Below are 19352 nucleotides of genomic sequence, written 5' to 3'. Positions count from 1 at the left end.
GAGAAAAGTGAACAGGTACCTGGCCTATGTACAACCGGTCCCAAATCACTACCTATCCTTATCTTGGCCCTAACCCCTCAACGATAGCATATCGGAGTGGTCTGGATAGTTATATGCAATGTAATGGTAAAGATTCCGCTTCCACCTAATAGATCTGCAAACATTGAATGGTAAGGACCCAAGGGAAGGCTACAGCTCGAATTGGGACCAGCTGGTACTGCTCCAGTATACTCACTTCTTGCTCAGGTGCCTGGCCACGTCAGACTTCCTGAAGCCGTCCAGGTTGAAGAGGCGTTTGGCTAGGCGCTTAGCAGCCTGCAGGTCAGCCTTGTTGCCGTTGGCCAGGGCCTCGGTGCTGCCCAGGGCTAAGCGCTCGCCCACGTCCTGCTGTGGGAGCGGGTCTGGGGCCCAGTGGCCTTGCTTCTCCCTGACAGACGACAAGAGGAGAGATGATGCTGTTATAGCACTATTATAACAGGTAGCTGGGTAACAAACTAGTAGACCAGAAACGTTAGGTTCTGTTTCAAATGTAACTATATTACATTTCACCAACGGAATAAGGAAGAACAAGAACAGGGCAACAGTAAAATCATACTGTTGTCAAACTTGGCACACAGTAAAGCAGATGGTTGTCACTGGAAGGTGCCATATTTATATTAAAAACAAAATAAACTGTTTTAAGTGAGAAGTAGGCATTGGTCTGAAGCTAAAAAATAATGGAAATTCACATGAGCACCACAATGCCTACTTTACACATGCTCTACCAAGGTTTTCCAGCACACAGCTTTGACCTACAGGGCCTTCAGAAAGTATTCACGCCCCTTAACTTTTTCTACATTATATTGTGTTACAGCCAGAATTTGAAATTGATACAATTTAGATTTTGTGTCACTGGCCTACACACACACACAACACCCCATAATGTCAAGGTGGAATTGTTTGGTGGCTGCATCATGTTATGGATATGCTTGTCATCGGCAAGGACTGGGGAGTTTTTCTATGATAAAAATAAATGGAATAGAGTTAAGCACAGGCAAAATCCTAGATGACAACCTGGTTCAGTCTGCTTTCCAACAGACATTGGGAGACAAATGCACCTTTCTGCAGGACAATAACCTAAATTACAAGGCCAAATATACACTGGAATTACTTACCAGTGTTCCTGAGTGGCCTAGTTACAGTTTTGACTTTTTAAAAAAATCGGCTTGAAAATCTATGGCAAAACTTGAAAATGGCCGTCTTTCAATGATCAAAAACCAGCTTTAAGAATTTTAAAATGAATAATGTGCAAATATTGTACAATCCTGGTGTGTAAAGCTATTAGTCTTACCCAGAAAGACTAACAGCTGTGATCGCTGCCAAAGGTTATTCTAACATGTGTGTGAATACTTATGTAAATGAGATATTTCTGTATTTCATTTTCAATAAATTAGAAAAAATGTCTAAACATGTTTTTACTTTATCATTATGGGGTATTGTGTGTAGATGGGTGAGAAAAAAATTAATATAATATATTTTGAATTCGGACTGTAACAACAAAACATGGAATAAGTTAAGTTAAGGGGTATGAACACCTTATGAAGGCACTGTGCTACAGTAGCTATGTTGGTCTATTGTACATTAAACGTGTTGGCAGGTAGCTTGGGATTCAAACCTTCTCAAACTGCCTAATTCATACTCTTCGTGGAGATGCTCCCACAATAACTTGGTTTGTACTGCATACAAGGTAAAGCATTGGATTCTTCACACACACTATACGAAGACATTATCCACTGCTTTTATACTTACAAGACCATCAGGCTTGATTGAGTGAGCTGTTGTCTTAGTCATGTGGTGCCTGTCTGTATTTCTTAATTTTAATCATATCTGTCAAAATATTTCGTAACTATATTTCGTAAGTTAGTTGGTGGTTTTCCTAAGCCAGGATTCAGACGCGAATAAGACATTCGGGTTGGCAGAGTGTGCTAAAGCAGTGAGTAAAACAAACTTAGGGAGTAGGCTTCTAATGTTAACATGCATGAAACCAAGGCTTTTACAGTTACATAAGTCAACAAATGAGAGCACCTGGAGAGTGGGAGTGGGGCTAGGCACTGCAGGACCTGGATTAACCTCCACATCACCAGAGGAACAGAGGAGAAGTAGGATAAGGGTACGGCTAAATGCTATACGAACTGGCCGTCTAGCACGTTCGGAACAGAGAGTAAAAGGAGCAGGTTTCTGGGTTCGATAGCATAGATTCAAGACATAATGTACAGACAAGGGTAAGGTAGGATGTGAGTACATTGGAGGTAAACCTAGGCATTGAGTAATGATGAGAGAGACAGTCTCTAGAGACGCTTAAACCAGGTGATGTCATCGCATATGTAGGAGGTGGAACAACGTGGTTGGTTAAGGCATCTTGAGCAGGGCTAGATGCTCTACAGTGAAATGAGACAGTAATCACTAACCAGGACAGTAATGGACGAGGCATATTGATATTAGAGAGAGGCATGCATAGCCAATTGAACATATGGGTCCAGTGAGTGGTTGGGCTGACTGGCAAGCGGTGTGTTGGACACAGTCACTTACATTAGAGGTCTATCGAGTCCGTCTGCATTTCGGATTTCTGTAACGCTAGCTTAGCTGTGTAATATTGACATGTGCTAAGAACCATGTGTTTTGCGAACTAGGTTCTGTTTTTATCAATTGCTATGCTGATCAACGGACACTTTATTGCCTCTGTCCAATTACTATGTAATCTAAAGTTGTTTGTATTTGTATTTATTTTTGCAATAAAGATGGTGACACTATAATAATACACATTTACACTAGGTCTACAGTATATCTAAAAATACATACAGCGGTAAGGTTATTGTCATGGGAAGTGGGCATGATTTTTCAACGCCGATACCGATTATTGGAGGACCAAACAAGCAGATACCGATTCAAATCGGCCAATTTTTATTTATTTATTTGTAATAATGACAATTACAACAATACTGAATGAACACTTAATATAATACATCAATAAAATCCATTTAGCCTCAAATAAATAATGAAACATGTTCAATTTGGTTTAAATAATGCACAACCAAAGTGTTGGAGAAGAAAGTAAAAGTGCAATATGTGCCATGTAAGAAAGCTAACGTTTAAGTTCCTTGCTCAGAACATGAGAACATATGAAAGCTGGTGGTTCCTTTTAACATGAGTCTTCAATATTCCCAGGTAAGAAGTTTTAGGTTGTAGTTATTATAGGAATTCTAGGACTATTTCCCTCTATACCATTTGTATTTCATATACCTTTGACTAGTGGATGTTATAGGCACTTTAGTATTGCCAGTGTAACAGTATAGCTTCCGTCCCTCTCTTCCCTGGGCTCGAACCAGGACCACAACGACAACAGCCACCCTCAAAGCAGCGTTACCCATGCAGAGCAAGGGACACAACCACTCCAAGGCTCAGAGCGAGTGACGTTTGAAAAGCTATTAGCGCACGCTAACTAGCTAGCCATTTCACTTCGGTTACACCAGCCTCATCTCGGGAGTTGATAGGCTTGAAGTCATAAACAGTGCAATGCTTGACACACAACGAAGAGCTGCTGGCAAAACACACAAAAGTGCTGTTTGAATTCATGTTTACGCGCCTGCTTCTGCCTACCACCGCTCAGTCAGATACTTGTATGCTCAGTCAGATTATATGCAATGCAGGACACGCTAGATAATATCTAGTAATATTATAAACCATGTGTAGTTAACTAGTGATTATGATTGATTGATTGTTTTTTATATACTATACAAGCCTTTCAACGTACATATATTTTAACATGCAGTACGCAGAGACGAACTCTGTTTTAAAGGGAAGTGCCCTGGATTTGCTCAATTGCTCAGCAAGCATTTCTTACACTCATAAAGAGCAGCCTGAGTATCAACATGTCTATTTAGGATCTAAACATGGACCCCCCCCCCCCCCTCTATTTCTCAACTGGATGAACAACCTCAAAAAAGGTGTTTATGCATGAATGTGCTACTACAGCTCATAACATAATATATGCATTGAAAATTATTATTCCCAACAGTAGACCTGTATTAATAAAGTGACAAAAGTAAAAATGTTGGTGCTTTTTGGGTTGTCTCTAAAATTATTCTCTATTTATTGTACTTCTGAAATGGAAATGTGCCAGAGAATTTCTGGAATAAAGTTAATGCAGTACTTTACTATAAGCTCTTTACTGCTGGAGTATCTGTGTGCAAAGATATGGGTCATGTAAGGACAAGATACATCTCCACAATAGAAGAAATTCTCTATAAAAGAGAGATGTTTCAAAAGGTTAAACATTTCCATTTACAAACTACACCCACAAATCAAATTCACTAAAGTCAGACTTCTGTCTCTGCAGACATTTAAGAAAATAATCAGAGAGCCACTTTAAGAGCATGGATGGAACTGTCAGCAAGTCCTTCCTACAACAACATAGTAGAGTTACATACATGCATTGCAGACATGCCCATGCATTTACAGTGGGTGATTCCCCATCCAAATAAATTGAAGTAATCTGCCCACCTCGATCTAACAGAATGGTCACTTGGTTAGTGGTCCACCATGCTTTAAATCAAGAGTTTCTCCTCAAACACAGGACTCCTCTCAAACCTCCACAGTAAGGTAGCAACCGATCTCAGGATATAGAACACCCCCATCCATGTGCTGTGTTTGGTTCATTCCACTGGCCCTTTGAGTCACCCCCTCTAACAGGATGATCCACACAATTGAGGCGAGTGGGGAGAGGAGTAGAAGGGGGCTGAGTTTATTTGTTCTTAAAACGTTGGTTGTAAAGTTGGTTGTAAAGTATAAAAATTGGCAAGCCAACATCTTATGTCCCCAAGACCGCAGTTTCATAAACTGGTTGTGCTGCATCACGAGAACAGTCAACACAAAATCCACAGATGCTGAGAAAGGGCTTCCTTCTTGCCTTTGTTGACAAGGGCTGACAGTGCTGACAATAGACAACATATCACCTCTGAGAACACACCCTGCGAACACAACTAAGATGGACATACAAAGCCCCAGTTGAAGCACTTTTTAATTGATTTTTTTAAAAGCTATTACATCTAGAAGATAACCAAAGTATGCTGAACAATGGGCCTTATCTGTTCTCTGATGCATTTGATCTTCAACTGAGGCTATGCAAAGTCTCCACCATAGAACAGAGCCGCAACAGGACTGATGAGCGTGTGTGGTCACTTAATAATATTCAGCCTCCAGAGTGAAAACTGATATCTCTCCCTGGTTGACTTTACCTTTTTCTCTGTCATGTTTTGTCTTATATTATCTTGTCATTTTGCTTTTCCTTCTGTTCGTTTTCCCCCTGCTGGTCTTTTTAGGTTCGTTCCCCTTTTTCTCTCTCCCTTCCTCTCTCTCTTCTCTCTATCGTTCCGTTCCTGCTCCCAGCTGTTCCTATTCCCCTAATCAATCATTTAGTCTTCCCACACCTGTTCCTTATCTTTTCCCCTGATTAGAGTCCCTATTTCTTCCCTTGTTTTCCGTTCCTGTCCTGTCGGATCCTTGTCTATTGTTCACCGTGCTGTGTCTGTGTATCGCCCTGTCGTGTCGTGTTTCCCTCAGATGCTGCGTGGTGAGCAGGTGTCTGAGTCTGCTACGTTCACGTGCCTTCCCGAGGCAACCTGCAGTTATGATCGAGTCTCCAGTCGGTTCTCGTCATTACGAGTGGAATTATGCTTTATGATTGTAGATTTACTTTACTGGATTAAAGACTCTGTTTTCGCCAAGTCGCTTTTGGGTCCTCATTCACCTGCATAACATTCTCAGGACACAACATTCCACAGTCATTAAAGACGACACAGAATATATAGTATATATGTATTCACCTTAAGATACCACAGCTACAAAGAAACACCGTTGTTTGGGAAGTTATTACGTTTATTTGAAGGTGTCAAATTCCTTTCCCTGTTAAAAGATCTCAGAGATTTTACACCAGTTCTAATCTGCACTATGAATGACTGACTGAGCTCTTGACGTATCCTGGATGTACAGATGGTTCAGAGAGCCAAAACCCAAACTATTAACTTCAAGGGGTTTCACTAAACACATTTCTAACCAAAAATATAAACCCTAATCAACAATTCAATACTGCAATCTACACAGAGCGGAAATCTAGGCCCTACAGTTTATTTACAGAGGAAACAGGAAATCTATGTAGCTGATTCAGTCTCCGGTCAGGAAATTGCAAGTTAGCTGAAATGATTGTAACATTCTGCAACATTCTAGAACTTTTTTGGTTGTAGGTCATTATAGTAACTGAAGAAACCCCCCCCCCCCCCCCCCCCGGCTCAATCTCTCACCCTGTAAATCAATTGAATTACCGGACACTGTACAACATTGTCCAGCCAGCTAGGAGTCACAGTAACACATGTCAAATAAATTTGTATCGGTCACCTATACGTGGTTAGCAGATGTTAATGCGAGTGTAGCGAAATGCTTGTGCTTCCGACAGCGCAGTAATATCTAACAAGTAATCTAACAATTACCCAACAACTACCTAATTACACAAATCTAAAAAGGGGTGAATGAGAATATGTACATATAAATATATGGATGAGCGATGAGCGAGCGGCATAGGCAAGGTGCATTGATGGTATAAAATACAGTATATACATATTTTTTTTAAATATATATATATATTTCACCTTTATTTAACCAGGTAGGCTAGTTGAGAACAAGTTCTCATTTACCATTGCAACCTGGCCAAGATAAAACAAAGCAGTGTGACACAAACAATAACACAGCGTTACACTTGGAATAAACAAACATACAGTCAATAACACAATAGAAAAAGTCTATATAGAGTGTGTGCAAATGAGGTACGATAAGGGATGTAAGGCAATACATAGGCCATAGTGGCAAAATAATTATAATTTAGCAATTAAACACTGGAGTGATAGATGTGCAGAAGATGAATGTGCAAGTAGAGATACTGGGGTGCAAAGGAGCTAAACATAATAATAAATAACTGTATGGGGATGAGGTAGTTGGATGGGATACAGTGCCTTGCGAAAGTATTCGGCCCCCAACCTCACTGAGCTCGAGCTGTTTTGCAAGGAGGAATGGGAAAAAATGTCAGTCTCTCGATGTGCAAAACTGATAGAGACATACCCCAAGCGACTTACAGCTGTAATCGCAGCAAAAGGTGGCGCTACAAAGTATTAACTTAAGGGGGCTGAATAATTTTGCACACCCAATTTTTCAGTTTTTGATTTGTTAAAAAAGTTTGAAATATCCAATAAATGTCGTTCCACTTCATGATTGTGTCCCACTTGTTGTTGATTCTTCACAAAAAAATACAGTTTTATATCTTTATGTTTGAAGCCTGAAATGTGGCAAAAGGTCGCAAAGTTCAAGGGGGCCGAATACTTTCGCAAGGCACTGTATTTACAGATGGGCTACAAGATATGAGTAATGTAAGAGAAGTAAACATTATTAAAGTGGAATTGTTTAAAGTGACTAGTGATCCATTTGTTGAAGTGGCCAGTGAGTGGGTCTCCATGTGTAACAGTATAATTTTAAACCGTCCCCTCGCCCATACCCGGGCGCGAACCAGGGACCTTCTGCACACATCAACAACAGTCACCCACGAAGCATCGTTACCCATCGCTCCACAAAAGCCACGGCCCTTGCAGAGCAAGGGGAACTACTACTTCAAGGTCTCAGAGCAAGTGACGTAACCGATTGAAACGCTATTTAGCGCACACCGCTAACTAAGCTAGCCGTTTCACATCCGTTACACATGTAGGCAGCAGCCTCTCCGAGTTAGTGATTGATGTTTATCAGTCCGATGGCCTTGAGATAGAAGCTGTTTTTCAATCTCTCGGTCCCAGCTTTGATGCACCTGTACTGACCTCACCTTCTAGATGGTAACGGTGTGAACAGGCAGTGGATCATGTGGTTGTTGTCTTTGACAATCTTCTTTGCCTTCCTGTGACGTTGGGTGCTATAAGTGTCATTGAGGGCAGGTTGTTTGCTCCCGGTGATGTGTTGTGCAGACCGCACAACCCTCTGGAGAGCCTTGCAGCTGATGGCGGAGCAGTTGCTGTACCAGGCTGTGATACAGCCCAACAGGATTCTCTCGATTATGGATCTGTAGAAGTTAGTCAGAGTTTTGGGTGAATAGCCAATTTTCTTCAGCCTCTTGAGGTTGAAGAGGCACTGTTAAACCTTCTTCACCACACTGTCTGTGTGGATGAACCATTTCAGTTTGTCATTGATTTGTACGCCGAGGAACTTAAAAACTTCACCTTCACCTTCTCCACTGTTGTCCCTTCGAAGTGGAAAGAGCGGGGTACTCCCTCTGCTTTTTCCTGAAGTCCACGATTATCTCCTTTTTTTGTTGAAGTTGAGTGAGAGGTTGTTTTCCTGACACCTCACTCCCGAGTGCCCTCACCTCCTCCCTGTAGGCTGTCTCGTCAGTTGTTGGTAATCACGCCCAATACTGTCGTGTCGCCTGCAAACTTGATGATTGAGTTGGAGGCGTGCATGGCCACGCAGTCGTGGATGAACAGGGAGTATAGGAGGGGGCTGAGCACGCACCCTTGTGGGGCCCCAGTGTTCAGGGTCAGCGAGGTGGAGATGTTGTTTCCTTCCTTCACCACCTGGAGGCGGCACGTCAGGAATTCCACGACCCAATTGCACAGGGCGGGGTTGAGGCCCAGGGCCTCCAGTTTGATGATGAGTTTGGCGGATACTATGGTGTTGAATGCTGAGCTGTAGTCAATGAACAGCATTCTTACATACAGTTGAAGTCAGAACTTTACATACACTTAGGTTGTAGTCATTGAAACTAGTTTATAAACCACTCCACACATTTCTTGTTAACAAACTATAGATTTGGCAAGTCGGTTAGGACATCTACTTTGTGCATGACAAAAGTAATTTTTCCAACAATTGTTTACAGACAGATTATTTCACTGTATCACAATTCCAGTGGGTCAGAGGTTTACATACATTAAGTTGACTGTGCCTTTCAACAATTCCAGAAATCTATGTTATGGCTTTAGAATCTTCTGATAGGCTAATTGACATAATTTGAGTCCATTGGAAGTGTACCTGTAGATGTATTTCAAGGCATACCTTCAAACTCAGTGCCTCTTTGCTCGACATCATGGGAAAATCTAAAGAAATCAGCCAAGATTGTAGACTTCCACATGTCTGGTTCATCCTTGGGAGCCATTTCCAAACGGCTGAAGGAACCACGTTCATCTGTACAAACAATAGTACGCAAGTATAAACACCATTGGACCACAGAGCAGTCATACCGCTCAGGAAGGAGATTAGTTCAGTCTCCAAGAGATGAACGTACTTTGGTGCGAAAAGTGCAAATCAATTCCAGAACGACAGCAATGGACCTTGTGAAGATGCTGGAAGAAACAGGTACAAATGTATCTATATCTACAGTAAAACGAGTCCTATATCGACATAACCTGAAAGGCTGCTCTGCAAGGAAGAAGCCACTGCTCCAAAACCGCCATAAAAAAGCCAGACTATGGTTTGCAACTGCACATGCTGACAAAGATCGTACTTCTTTGAGAAATGTCCTTTGGTCTGGTGAAACAAAAATAGAACTGTTTGGCCATAATGACCATTATGTTTGGAGGAAAAAGGCGGAGACTTGCGAGCCGAAGTACACCATCCTAACCGTGAAGCACGGGGGTGGCAGCATCATGTTGTGGGGATGCTTTGCTGCAGGAGGGACTGGTGCACTTCACAAAATAGATGGCATCATGAGGTAGGAAAATTATGTGGATATATTGAAGCAACATCTCAAGACAACAGTTGGGAAGTTAAAGCTTGGTCGCAAACGGGTCTTCCAAATGGACAATGACCCCAAGCATACTTCCAAAGTTGTGGTAAAATGGTTTAAGGACAACTAAGTCAAGGTATTGGGGTGGCCCATCACAAAGCCCTGACCCTACTCCTATAGAACATTTGAGGGCAGGACTGAAAAAGTGTGTGCGAGCAAGGAGGCCTACAAACCTGACTCAGTTACACCAGATCTGTCAGGAGGAATGGGCCAAAATTCACCCAAGTTAAACAATTTAAAGGCAATGCTACCAAATACTAATTGAGTGCATGTAAACTTCTGACCCACTGGGAATGTGATGAAAGAAATCAAAGCTGAAATAAATAATTTTCTACTATTAGTCTGACATTCACATTCTTAAAATAAAGTGGTGATCCTAACTGACTTAAGACAGGGAATTTTTACCAAGATTAAATGTCAGAAATTTAGTTTAAATGTATTTGGCTAAGGCGTATGTAAACTTCCAACTTCAACTGTAGGTATTATTTTTGTCAAGATGGGATAGGGCAGTATGCAGTGTGATGGCGATTGCATCGTCTGTGGACCTGTTGGGGCGGTATGCAAACTGAAGTGGGTCATGGCTGGCTGGTAAGGTGGAGGTGATATGACACTTGACTAGTCTCTCAAAGCACTTCATGATGACAGAAGCGAGTGCTACGGGGACGTAGTCATTTAGTTCAGTTACCTTTGCCCGTAAACACACCAGCCAGCTGGTCTGCGCATGCTCTGAGGACGTGGCTAGGGATGCCTTCTGGGCCAGCAGCCTAGCGAGGGTTAACAATTTTAAATGTTTCACTCACTTCGGCCACAGAGAAGGAGGCCGCAGTTCTTGTTAGCGGGCCGCGACGATGGCACTGAACTATTCTCAAAGCGGGCAAAGAAGGTGTTTAGCTTGTCGACGGCGTCAGTGACATGGCTGGTTCTTTTTGTAGTCGGTGATTTCCTGTAGACCCTGCCACATACGTCTCGTGACTGAGCCGTTGAATTGCGACTCCACTTTGTCCCTGTACTGTCATTTTGCTTGTTTGATTGCCTTGCGGAGGGAGTAACTACACTGTTTACATTCAGGCATATTCACAGACCTCTTTCCATAATTAAATGCGGTGGTTCGCACTTTCAGTTTTACACAAATGCGGCCATCCATCCACGGTTTCTGGTTAGGGTAGGTTTTAATAGTCACAGTGGGAACAACAGCTCCAATGCATTTCCTTATAAATTCACTCACAGAGTCAGCGTATATGTCAATGTTATTCACTGAGGCTGACCGGGAACATATCCCAGTCCTCGTGATCAAACAATCTTGAAGCGTGGATTCCGATTGGTCAGACCAGTGTTGAACGTTTCTAGTCACTGGTACACCCGATTTTCTGCCTATAAGACGGTAGGAGCAAGATGGCGTCGTGGTCGGATTTTTTCCTAAGGGAGGGCGGGGGAGGGCTTTGTATGCATCGCGGAAGTTAGAGTAGCAGTGGTCGAGTGTATTACCCCCCGCGCGTAGTGCAATTAATATGCTGATAGAATTTAGGTAGCCTCTCAAATTTGCTTTGTTTAAATCCCCAGCTACAATAAATGCAGCCTCGGGATATATGGTTTCCAGTTTACATAGAGTCCAGTGAAGTTCCTTTAGGGCCATCTTGGTGTCTGCTTGAGGGGGAATGAACACAGCTGTGACGACAACTGACGAGAATTCTCTTGGAAGGTAATATTGCCGGCATTTGATTGTGAGGAATTCTAGTTCGGGTGAGCAGAAGGACTTGAGTTCCTTTATGTTGTTATGATTACACCATGAGTCGTTAATCATGAAGCATACACCCCCGCCCTTCCTCTTCCCAGAGAGATGTTTATCTCTGTCGGTGCGATGCATGGAGAAGCCCGGTGACTGAACTGATTCCAACAACATATCCCGTGAGAGCCATGTTTCCATAAAACAGAGAATGTTACAATCTCTGACGTCTCTCGAAGGGAACCCTTGCTCGAATTTTGTCTACCTTGTTGTCAAGAGACTGGACATTGGCGAGTAGTATACTCGGGAGCAGTGGGCGATGTGCACCTCTACGGAGCCTGACCAGAAGGCCACTCCTTCTGTGGCGCACTTGTTTTGGGTCGTCTTCTGGGATTAGATCCATTGTCCTGGGTGGTGGTCCAAACAGAGGATCTGCTTCAGGAAAATCGAATTCCTGGTCGTAATGTTAGTAAGTTGACGTCGCTCTTACAGCCGGAAATAACTATTGGATATATGTAATAAGACTAAAGATTTCCTAGGGTAACAATGTAAAAAAACTAAATACTACATAGTTTCCTAAGGAGTTGAAGCAAAGCGACCATCTCCGTCGGCGCCATCTTGTTCAAAATCATTTCACACTTAATTATTCATAACGTTGGACCATTCAAGTAAGCCTACACTTTCTTTGTGAACTTAAAGCAGAGTTTCCCAAACTCGGCACGTTTTGCTTTTTGCTTGATGATGAGTTGATTATTTTAAATCAGCTGTGTAGTGCTAGGGGTAAAAACTAAATATGCACCATTCGTGGCTGAGTTTGGGAAACACTGCCTTAAAGGGATAGTTCACTCAAATGACAAAATGACACATTGGTTTCCTTACGTAGAAGGTATGACAGCAATCCATGCTTTGGTTTAGTTTCCCTAGCACTGGCAAGCACTGTTTCCAAATGCTAACGGTCATGGGATAGATGTTAGCATTTTTCACACATAACAAATCATTGTTAAGTGACTTTAGTGAGCTTCAAAATCATTTTTAGATACTTTAGGATTATTTATTATTTATTTATTATTATTATTTATTATGTGCAAAAAATGCTAATATTGCTCCCATGACTTGAATGGGATACATGCCACAAATGCTAAAATGTTAGTATTTGGAAACAGTGCCAGGCAAACTAAACCAAAGCATGGATAGCTGTCATATCTTGGCCATAGACTGCTTACAGAGTAAGGAAACAAATATCTAATTTTGTAATTTGGACGAACTATCCCTTTAACACTGTCTGGGTCCACACACCTCAGACAGACAGACAAACGGACCATTGGAGGTAAAGTACAGTGAAGTGAGGAACTCACCGGTATATGGCCGGGTAGGGGGCATCCAGGCACATGTCTTCCAAAGCCCCGCCCCCCCAGCAGAGCAAATAATGCGCCATATTGTCCCCAGAGCCACGGCCCTTTCACCCAACCACGGCATTCGGCAGTGATGTAACCCTGGCAGTCAACAGTCGGATCTACTGACCACAGCGATCCTCTGCCCACTGTCTAGCCACACGTTGACACCGCCCTGCTCTCAGCCTGAGCCAAGCAGGATCTTCAATGTGCATTTCACAACATATTCTCTTCCATTTCCCCTCCTTTGTGTCTGGATTCTCTCTCTGCCTTATTTGGCGCCCTAATCTGTTGCCTTTAGCCTGTTGCTGCCCTCCCCTGCTGTCCTGTCTGCCTCTATCTCTCTCTCACTTTCTCTCACCCTCAATCTGCTTCCCTCTTCAGCTCCCTGTAACTCTCTCGTTCCAAACTTTGAAGTATCCAAGCTGGTGGACACAGTATGTGGTAATAACTTGGCAGGGTCTTTGTTGAACTCAAAGTTACACTTGGTCAGTCTCAGTCTCTCTCTCTCTCACTGCCCTCTTTCTCTGTCTGTATTGGTCTGTGTGTGCCTCTCTCTGCGAATCGCTCATCAGCTGGGCTATTTTCCGCTGCTGGAGAAGGTATGCATTTCCTCTCTCCATGGCTGCAAACCCCCTCACTCTTGTCTTCCTCTCTTTGTCTCCCCTTACATTCCCTCTCTCCCACTGACCCCCCTTTCTATGTTTCTAACCTACTTTCTGATTTCACATCTCAGTCAGCTCCTATATCTCAGAAAATACACATGTATCAGATTTAAAGCAACAATCAAGTAAAACATGTTTCAGTAAAGCCAAACAAGTAGGAATGAAAGCTAAATCAAAGTAGCCTACGGCAGGTATTCCCAAACTGGGGGTATGCGCAATGCCGTCACGGGTACGCGCAATTAAAAAATATGTAAAGAATATTTGTAAAAATTATCTTCACATTTTTAAAACAGTCCATCTATATTTTCCATTTCCCCCTCACCCGAGTAGCGTCATTTCGACGCCAAAAATAAAGTTAAACCATCTCGTGTTCAGCGAAATAACAATGTCAAATACAGGTAGCCTAGTCAAATAATTAACATCCAATCACATTAACCGTTTCTCTCTCGCGGGAATTCCACTAACGGTCTGTATGTAGCCAAACAAGGCTGCTGCTCATTCCGTTCGCTCGAAAATTGATAAATGGTTTTTAAAAAGTAAGGCCCGTGTCCAAAGAGACACATACCAGCTCTACTGGCAGTACTACACCTGCACCTGTCGACGACACAAGTTGTTCTGCTTCCACGAGCACATCCAATGCTAGCATCAGTAATTCTACATTTGTTGTTAACCCAGCTAGCATGGACACTGACAGAATCTGATGCAGCCGAAGAGCTACTGCCCCCTTACCCGGGAAAGCACCGAACAACAGATGGACTTTGGACCATCGAAGAGGCGCAAATATGATGAGAACTACATTGATTTGGGGTTCACTTATATTAGTTTGTTATATGTGCAAAAGTACTATCTTACAACTCGATGAAACCATTACTTTTGCGCAGACATTTAGAAACAAAACATGCCAATTTAAAAAATAAGCCACATGAGTTTTTTGAGCGAGATCTAAGATGACTTTCGAGTAGTAAGACATGTATAAAAGCAACAGATACCATGAATAAGGAGCTAGAAGCGTCTTATATGGTGAGCTACGAAGTGGCTAGGACGGGCAATCCCCATACTATTGTGGAGGGCTTAATTCTTCCTGCTGCCGCAGATATGTCTGGGCCAATGCCGGGGGAAAAGGCCAAAACAACTATACAGACAATGACTTCATCAAACAACACTTTCATGATGCATCAGTGACATGGCAGATGTTTTGAAATAATTACTGCTTCGCATACAAGCCAGTGAATTCTATGCGTTACAGCTGGATGAGTCAACAGCTCCTGGTATATGTCCGTTACGTTTATGAGGGGTCAATTAAGGAAGACATGCTCTTCTGCAAACCACAGGAAACCAAGACAACAGGAGAGGATATTTTTTTAAGTACTGGACAGCTTTGTGACATCAAATGGACTTTGGTGGTCAAGATGTGTTGGTATCTGTACTGATGGCGCAAAAAGCCATGACAGGGAGACATAATGGAGTGGTAACACACGTGCAAGCAGTTGCTCCCGACGCCATTTTGGTACATTGCTGCATCCACCGAGAGGCTCTTGCTGCCAAAGGAATGCCTGACAGCTTGAAAGACGTTTTGGACACTACAGTGAAAATGGTTACTTTGTTAAAGCAAGGCTACTGAACTCTCGTGTATTTTCTGCACTAGGCAATGATATGGGCAGCGACCATGTAATGCTTTTACAACATACTGGTTATCAAGGGGCAAAGTATTGACACGTTTTTTTTAAATTGAGAGGTGAACTTAAAGTTTTCTTTACTGACCATAATTTTCACTTGTCTGACTGCTTGCATGATGACAAGTTTCTCACATGACTGGCCTATATGGGTGATGTTTTTTCTCGCGTGAATGATCTGAATCTAGGATTACAGGGACTCTCCACAACTATATTCAACGTGCGGGACAAAATTGAGGCTATGATTAAGAAGTTGGAGTTCTTCTCTGTCTGCATTAACAAGGACAACACACAGATCTTTTCATCATTGTTTAATTTTTTGTTTGAAAATGACAATGTCAAATGTAACACAGCGAAGCACCTGAGTGAATTGGGTGCACAATTACACACGTACTTACCTGAAACAGATGACACAAACAACTGGATTCGTTATCCCTTTCATGCCCTGCCTCCAGTCCACTTCCCGATATCGGAACAAGAGAGCCTCAACAAAAGATTTCTAAATCGGGCTGAATCGGGCTGTGCTCAGAGTATCCTGCCTTGGTAAATAGCGCTGTTAAGACCCTGATACCCTTCCCAAATACCTAGCTACGTGAGAGTGGATTCTCGGCCCTCACTAGCATGAAAACTAAATACAGGCACAGACTGTGCGTGGAAAATGATTTAAGACTGAGACTCTCTCCAATACAACCCAACACTGCAGAGTTATATTTTCAACCAGCAAGCTTGGGCCCAACTAGTCAAGCAGTATGTTAAGTGGGGGAGTATCATAGAATTGAAGTACAGTTTTGCTACCTCTGTAGTCAAACAATTTCGTATAAATCGGAAATTAGCTAGGTTGAATTTGGTTATTTGAATTACCTTTTTCACATGGTTTTTAAAAATTGTCAAAGAATCCAGCCACCCTAGTCATAGACTGTTCTCTCTGCTACCGCACGGCAAGCGGTACCGGAGTGCCAAGTCTAGGTCCAAGAGGCTTCTAAACAGTTTCTACCCCCAAATCAAATGGCTACCCAGACTATTTGCATTGACCCCCCTGTTTTACACCGCTGCTACTCTAACCGGTGCTCCCACACATTGACACTGTACCGGTACCGAGTTTAGTCTCGCTATTATTATTTTACTGCTGCTCTTTAACCTGTTACTTATATTTCTTATTCTTACTCATATTTTTTTATACTGCATTGTTGGTGAGGGGCTCTTAAGTAAGCTTTTCGCTGTAAGGTCTACAGCTGTTGTATTCGGCGCATGTGACTAATACAATTTGAAGTAAATGACTATCGCCCCGTAGCAATCACTTCTGTCATTATGAAATGCTTAGAGAGACTAGTCAAAGATCATATTACCTTCACCCTACCTGTTACCCTAGACCCACACCAATTTCGTTACCGCGCCAATAGGACCACAGACGATGCAATCGCCTTTCAGACTGCATACTGCCCTATCCCATCTGGACAAGAGGAACGCCCATGTAAGAATGCTGTTCATTGGCTACAGCTCAGCATTCAACACCATAGTACCCTCCAAACTCATCATTAAGCTTGAGACCCTAGGCCTCGACCCCGCCCTGTGCGACTGGGTCCTGGACTTCCCGACGGGCCGCCCTCAGGTGGTGAAGGTAGGAAACAACATCTCCACTCTGCTGATCCTCAACACTGGGGCCCCACAAGGTTGCGTTCTCAGCCCTCTCCTGTACTCTCTGTTCACCCACGATTGCGTGGCCATGCACGCCTCCAACTCAATCATCAAGTTTGCAGATGACACTACAGTGGTAGGCTTGATTAACAACAACGACGAGACAGACTACAGGGAGGAGGTTAGGGCCTTCGGAGTGTGGTGTCAGGAAAATAACCTCTCACTCAATGTCAGCAAAGCAAAAGAGATGATTGTGGACTTCAGGAAACAGCAAAGGGAGGACCCCCCTATCCACACCAACGGGAAACAGTGGAGAAGGTGGAAAGTTCCTTGGTGTACATATCACCAACAAACTGAAATGGTCCACACACCCAGACAGTGTAGTGAAGAAGGAGCAACAGCACCTCTTCAACCACAGGAGGTTGAAAAATAATTCTGAACTTTTACAGGTGCACAATTGAGAGCATCCTGTCAGGATCTATCACAGCCTGGTACGGCAACTGCAGCGTTCACAACAGCAGGGCTCCTCAGAAGATGGTGTGGTCTGCACAACGCATCACCGGTGGCAAACTACTTGCCCTCCAGGACACCTACAACACCCAATGTCACAGGGAGGCAAAAAAGATGATCAAGGGCAATAACCACCCAAGCCACAACCTGTTCACCCCGCTTCCATCGAGAAGGCGAGGTCAGTACAGGTGCATCAAAGCTGGGACAGATAGATTTAAAAACAAGGCCATCAGATTGTTAAACTGCCACCACTAGCACAGAGAGGCGCCTGCCTACCTACAGACTTCATATCATTGGCCACTTTAATAAATGGATCACTAGTCACTTAAATAATGCCACTTTAAGAATGTTTACACATCTCGCATTACTCATCTCATATGTATATACTATACTATCTATTGCATCTTAGTCGCTCTGTCACTGCTCATCCATATATTTTATACTTATATATTCTCATCCCATTCCTTTACTAGATTGTATGTATTAGGTTTTGTTGTGGAATTGTTAGATATTACCTGTTAGATACTGTTGCAATGTCGGATCTAGAAGCATAAGCATTTCACTACACTTGCAATAACATCTGCTAACCATGTGTATGTGGCCGTTAAATTTAGATTTGAACTGGATGGGAAGATACAATGGATATGAGTCGGTCTACACATACTGTAGAACATACACTGAGTGTACAAAACATTAAGAACACTTGCTCTTTCCATGACAGACTGGCCGGGTGAAAGTTATGATCCCAATTGTTAAATCCTCTTCATCTACACTGATATGAAGTGAAGGAGACAAGTTAAAGAAGGATTTTTAAGCCTTCAGACAATTGAGACATGGATTGTGTCTATGCCATTCAGAGGGTGAATGGGCAAGTCAAAATATTTAAGGGCCTTTGAAATGGACATGGCAGTAGGTGCCAGGCGCACCAGCTTGTATCAAGAACTGCAACGCTGCTGGGTTTTTCACGCTCAACAGTTTCACGTGTGTATCCAGCCAACTTGACACAACTCTGGGAAGCATTGGGGTCAACATGGGCCAGCATCCCTGTGGAAGGGAGGGCGGGGTGGCGCAACTCAATATTAGGAAGCCTCATGTTTGGTATACTCATTATTTGTTTTACATAATGTACACGTATGCATACTGTATATGAACTTTCACTAGTAGGGCCCGAGTACCTAGATTTTCTCAGGCCCATATTAATAGAATTTGTCTCGTAAACAAAGTTATAATAACTCCATTCTTAGCAGGGTTGGAGGGACTGATACACTACACCTTGCAATGAAAATTACACCAATTTAGTTACTATACATTACACTTGTTCACTTTTCAAGTAAATCATCAGGCACACACATCCAATCAAAAGTCCACACCAATACTTTAACCAAAGAGGTATCATACCGCTGAGCCCAAATCACAGGAATGTTACAGACAGTACGGTACTCAAAACGAATTTCTGGATAAACGTTCAACAAAAGAAACAGTGGCTCTCTGGCCTCATCTAGTGGTACAACTGAATTTCTGCGGTTGAGTTTCACAGGTATATAAAGTATACCATACTCACACAAAAAAAAAGTATGTGGACACCCCTTCAAATTAGTTGATTTGGCTATTTCAGCCACACCCGTTTCTGACAGGTGTATACAATCAAGCACACAGCCATGTCATCTCCATAGACAAACATTGTCAGTATGACGGCCTTACTGAAGAGCTCAGTGACTTTCAATGTGGCACTGTAATAGGATGTTAACTTTCCAACAAGTCAGTTCGTTGAATTTCTGCTAAAGCTGCCCCGATCAACTGTAAGTGCTGTTATTGTGAAGTGGAAACGTCTAGGAGCAACAACGCCTCAGCCGTGAAGTGGTAGGTCACACAAGCTCACAGAACGGGACACACGAGTGCTGAAGCCTG

General features: G+C 42.8%; 1 protein-coding gene across 2 annotated transcripts in view; it reads right to left on the bottom strand.

Annotated features, from left to right (window-relative positions):
* LOC124038196 (PH and SEC7 domain-containing protein 1-like) overlaps positions 1-19352 on the bottom strand; it is a 54726-nt gene that overhangs the window by 19898 nt on the left and 15476 nt on the right. Inside the window, exons 1-2 of one of the 2 annotated variants that reach the window (XM_046353742.1) lie at positions 12926-13602; positions 236-427 (exon numbers count right to left, since the gene is read on the bottom strand). In XM_046353742.1, coding sequence (XP_046209698.1) covers positions 236-427; positions 12926-13005 — 272 coding nt within the window. In that variant the 5' untranslated portion in view covers positions 13006-13602. Of the gene's footprint in view, positions 1-235; positions 428-12925; positions 13603-19352 lie in introns of those variants that run through there. The other variant, XM_046353741.1, reaches the window with a different exon arrangement.

Source organism: Oncorhynchus gorbuscha, linkage group LG06, assembly GCF_021184085.1.
Source record: "Oncorhynchus gorbuscha isolate QuinsamMale2020 ecotype Even-year linkage group LG06, OgorEven_v1.0, whole genome shotgun sequence".
NCBI classification, from domain to species: Eukaryota; Metazoa; Chordata; class Actinopteri; order Salmoniformes; family Salmonidae; genus Oncorhynchus; species Oncorhynchus gorbuscha.
Note: the sequence above shows the minus strand (reverse complement) of the source record. Positions and strands in the feature narration are given on the sequence as shown.